The sequence below is a fragment of the Octopus bimaculoides genome, chromosome 5 (assembly GCF_001194135.2).
Source record: "Octopus bimaculoides isolate UCB-OBI-ISO-001 chromosome 5, ASM119413v2, whole genome shotgun sequence".
Classification (NCBI taxonomy): Eukaryota; Metazoa; Mollusca; class Cephalopoda; order Octopoda; family Octopodidae; genus Octopus; species Octopus bimaculoides.
Genome location: NC_068985.1, coordinates 43,600,933 through 43,606,199, shown reverse-complemented (window position 1 = coordinate 43,606,199; position 5,267 = coordinate 43,600,933). Strand labels below are relative to the sequence as shown.

Below are 5,267 nucleotides of genomic sequence, written 5' to 3'. Positions count from 1 at the left end.
TATATATATATATATATATATATATATACATATATATATACATATATTTGACATTCCATCTAAGTCATGTAAAAGAGCCCAGAAGGCTGGGCCTCCAACCAGGTTTTTTACGATACCCTTAAAGCCAGGAACTTTTCAGCACCCCCTCGCATATGTGTACACACACATGCATCTTTGTGTTTATGTTTGTCTCTTACTACTTGATAATTGTTTACATCCCCAAAACTTAGTGGTTCAGCAAAAGGGAATGATAGATTAAATACCAAACTTAATAAGTACTTGGGACCAGTTTGTTCAACTAAACCCTTCAAGATGGTGTCTCGGCATGGTCACAGTCCGGTAACTGAAAAAGTAAAAAAAAAATTGTTCTTCCACAATTTGAAGAGTAAATATATTAAAGCAATTTTCACATTTCTTTTGTATTTATATTTCAGCAATTCCACCGTCATTTTCGGAAGGAGTTCCTGAATTAACTAAAGTTGCAGCAGAATCTGTTGTAGTATTACCATGCGTTGCAGAAGGTAAACCAACACCAGCTATAACTTGGTTCAGAGGTGATCAGCTAATTAAGAGTGAAAGACATGAAATGTTACCTAGTGGTGCTTTAAAAATAACTGTAAGTATATGGATATATGCTAACAAATTCTTTTGTTTTCATCATAATTCCAAACACTTGTGACTGAGTGTTTGTGCAAAAATACATGTTTTGTTTTTGATGTTGTTGTTGTTGTTGTTTAACTCTTGGCCAATCCAGATTGAACAGGTGTATGACACAGTAGGTAGTTGGTCAAATGACTAGATGCAAGCCACAGACCTATTATTTTTCTCCAGCCAAGACCATCTTAAGGTTTTCTTTTTTCTGGTACATTATATTCCAAATTGTATTACCTAATGGTGAAGGTGCATAGCTCAGTGGTTAGACGCTGGGCTCACAATCATGAGGTAGTGAGTTCAATTCCTGGACTGGACTGTGTGTTGTGTTTTTGAGCAAGACACTTTATTTCACATTGCTCCAATTCACTCAGCTATAGAAATGGGTTGCAATGTCACTGGTGCCAAGCTGCATTGGCCTTTGCCTTCCTCTTGGGTGACATCAGTGGTGTGGAGAGGGGAAGCTGGTATGCATGAGCAACTGCTGGTCTTCCATAAAACAACCTTGCTCGAACTTGTACCTTGGAGGGTAACTTTCTAGGTGCAATCTCATGGTCATTCATGACCAAAGGAGGTCTTTAGCCTTTACCTTCTATTACCTAATCACATGATCGTTTTCGAACAGATACAGTGTGTTCCTATGAGTCATACAAGACAACTAAAAGGTTTGATGGAAAAAATATCTGGCCATAAAATACTGCCTCAGTAAAACTGTCCTACCAATGCTAGCACAGAAAAGTAGATATGTAAAATACTGATACTGTGGAAAGTCCTGTTTCTAAGATGAGAGGGTGATTGTGAAAAATTTGGCTGCTATATCTGACAAATTAAGTGACCATCTAGAAGTTCTGTTTTTGTCCTGTTAACAAACATATGTTATGATAACCAAATATATAAGATACCAAACTTAATTGTGTTTCTGTACTTAAGTTGTGCCTGAAGTTAAGCTGGTGCCAAACATTACTTAAACTGCTCTAGAAGATTTTGCTACTTCAAAATTTGGAAATGTAGAATTCAGTGTTCTATTTCAAAGAAATGAAATCTCTAGCTTTTCATTTAGTAATTTTACATTTTAAACTTCATGATGGTAAACTCATTATTCTGCAAGATCTCAGATATCATTCACACATCAAGGATCAACTCTTCATTTTCCATAAAGTCCTTTCATCATATCATCAACTAATGATTCCACCAGCCAATGAAGAATCTTTAGTATACTCGATTGACCTGTTTGAAATAGCAACTGAATATTCCTCAGCCCATATTCTACAGTCTTTAAAAAATAAGATGTTAGAAACTTTACTGAAAGAGGATGTGATGATCCTAAATGTTTTTGATCATAGCTCTTCTGAATTTAGAATTGGCCTTGGAATAGATAATAGCAGCTAATGATTCCAAAATGTAAAAAAGAACAGGTTTTAACAAAAGATATTATCAAACTTTTGATAGGGTTTCACTACATGTTTACCTACATCATAAATAACCTGCACAAGCTCTGATCCTCTACTCATTAGTTGCTTCTGATAATCATTGTTTTGGTAGTATATTTATATTCTCTAGGAATACTTATATTATCTAGTGCATGGTTTTGATTCTCCTACTGTCAGATTTTTTGATACATGTTCAATGACCTCAACATTTGGATTTGCTCCATTCTTCACTTTATAAATATATATATTTATCTTTTCTTTAAAGGGGGTACAAGCTAAAGATTCAGGAGAATATACTTGTCGTGCTAAAAATAAATTTGGTGGAATGAGTTCCACAGGCAAACTAGCTGTTCGAAGTAAGTTCATTCATGTGACTTTACTGATCTGTTTCTCTTATTCTCAAGTCTTTTTTCTTTTCAGGAGTTTTATATCAAAGCTTTTACAAAATCAGCTCATTACCTCATTACTACAATAATTTTTTCTTCCTTAAGGTATAAAATGTTAATGGTAATTTTAGGTTAATTCATCTGTAACATTACAGTAGAGAGTTACAGCTGGTTAGTCAGATGCCTCAGATCTTGTTACTGGTATTGTAGCCATAAGAAAGACTCTCAAGATTCAGTGGTCCATTTCATTAAATTTCAATGCTCTAAGATGTATTGACATTGCTCAGATACTGACATGAGTAAAGCAACTATAATAATTTGGCAATATATTCAGTAAGAGGCAGCAAGCTGGCAGAATCATTAGCATGTCAGGCAAAATGCTTAGCAGTATTTCACCTGTTGCTACAATCTGAGTTCAAATTCCGCTAAGGCCAACTTTGCCTTTCATCCTTTCAGGGTCGATAAGTTAAGTACCAGTGAAACACTGGGATCGATGTAATATAGAAAGGATTATATTCAGTGAGAGAGCAAAATGTTTATCTCAACTGCATTAAGCAGAATAAACTGAAATAAGTTCCTCTGGATAACAGTGGTAGATAAAACTATGATAATTTCCTCCATGGTATGATGTATCTATATAGCAGTGACAGTAGATAAGACTGCAGTAAGTTCTTCCATGGTATGATATCACTACATAACTGGCAGAGGACATTTGGCCACTTTGCATTTGAATCAAGTCCAAAACTACATGAATGTGAAGCAAGTTTGCTAACCACAGGGCCATGTAACAGGTTTAAAAAGTTTATATTTTGTAAACTTGTTGCTTCACTTCTTACACATCATAACATTACATCATCATCATCATCATTATTTTATGTCCACTCTCCATACTGGCATGGTTTAGATGGGTCACCACAGTAAGCATAAGTAAATCATATTAGGAGGTGCTTCTCATCAAGCTGTGATGAGTATCACTTGTGAATTGCATATTTTACTTGGTTTCTATGGCTTGATGCCCTTTTTAATATCAACCACTTTACAAAATATACAGGGTGCTTCCTTTCATGGTACCATTACTCAGACAGTGCCTTATCTCCTACAAGTCTAAAGGGTCCTTTCAACCTTAGACTTTACCAAGTTTTCTGGGAGCAATTTTCCCTGGCACCTGCACTATACAGATACCCTTGTCCATGACATGAATAAAGGATTCTCTTGTCTCCCATGTTTGCTCACTTGCCAACCTTTTTACAGAGAGGCTCAAAGGATATAGCAGAAGCATGACTGATAGTATTGAGCTGTAAGAGGAACAAGTGATGAGGGTACTCAGCATCATTTACACCCCCAACTTAGCAGTTCAGCAAAAGCGACCAATAGAAGAAGTACCAGACTTTCAAAACAAAAAAATAGCTATGTAGAGCCAAGTATGTAGACAACTGATAAATGAAATGGTATTTATTATATTTCTATCACCTTTTCAGAACGCACCAGTATTGTTGAGGGCCCTGATGACATGGTCGTCATGGTTGGAAAGACAGCATTGTTTACCTGCTATGCAATTACAGACTCTTATGAAATTGACAATTTGAAGATATCCTGGTATAAAGACGGTGTACCTGTTGATGTTAATGATCCAAATATTAAGCATGAAGAAAGCAACAACCTGATTATTTCTAACCTTTCCAACAAAGATTCTGGGAATTATACTTGTGTGGCTAGCAATGGCTTAGATAATGCCACAAAAGGAGCAGAGTTGAAAGTGAAAGGTAATGTGTTCAAATCATCTTTGTGCTATTGGAAATCAATTATATTTTAATAGTGTAACATCAAAGTGAACATTTGCAATGTCTGCTTGCAATACTAATTCTATCAATATTCCAATTCAAATCTCAACAGCCTTAATTTAGTTTTTTTTTAATTCTATGAACTCCCTGTGTATATATAGGTGCAGGCATAGCTGTGTGGTAAGAAGTTTGCTACCCAACCACATGGTTTTGGGTTAAGTCCTACTGCATGGCATCTTGGGCAAGTGTTAAGTGTTTTCTTTTATAGCCTTAGGCTAACTAAAGCCTTGTGAAAGGATTTGGTAGATGGAGATTGAAAGGAGCCCATCATATATATTTGTGTGTGTGTGTGTCTATATGTATATATGTGTGTGTGTGTGTCTGTATATGCACACACACACATGAATATGCGTGTATGTGTTTTTGTGCTTGTCCCACAACACTGCTTGACAACTGGTGTTATTTATTTGTGTCCCAGTAACTTAGAAATTTGACAAAAGAGTCTGATAGAATAAGTACCAGGCTTAAAAAAAAATAAGTAGAGACCAATTCATTCAACTAAAAGCCTTCAAGGCAGTGTCCCAGCATGGCTGAAACAAGTGAAAGAATAAAATTATATATCCACACTAATGTTTAGTTTTATGTTTATGGTAATTATTGGATGAGCCATATCATTAAGACTAAATTGCCCTTTCCACCCACTCATTAAGTATATAAATACAATTAAGCAATGCTTAATTGTGTATGTGTGTGTGTGTATGTATATACATACATACATACTGACTCACTCACACGTGTGTGTGTATGTATATTATTGACAGTGACTTCAAAGTTTCATCCAGCTAAAGCATTGGCCAACAATGGCTTAGCTGGCTGAAACTTCAAAGTCACTATCAGTAACATTCTTGTTTAAGAATAATAAATTTGTACTGTACAAAAGTATAGAGTAAGCCATCAGATTAACGTAAAATTGTTTTTATTATAACAGAACATTAAAAACAGACGTTAATATATATATA

The 5,267-nt window shown here is 35.3% G+C and overlaps 1 protein-coding gene across 1 annotated transcript in view; it reads left to right on the top strand.

The window, feature by feature from the left end:
• Positions 1-5,267, top strand: part of LOC106881289 (neuroglian) — a 140,818-nt gene that overhangs the window by 101,994 nt on the left and 33,557 nt on the right. The window contains exons 11-13 of the mRNA XM_052968053.1: positions 435-616; positions 2,347-2,437; positions 3,946-4,230. Coding sequence (XP_052824013.1) covers positions 435-616; positions 2,347-2,437; positions 3,946-4,230 — 558 coding nt within the window. The remainder of the gene's footprint in view (positions 1-434; positions 617-2,346; positions 2,438-3,945; positions 4,231-5,267) is intronic.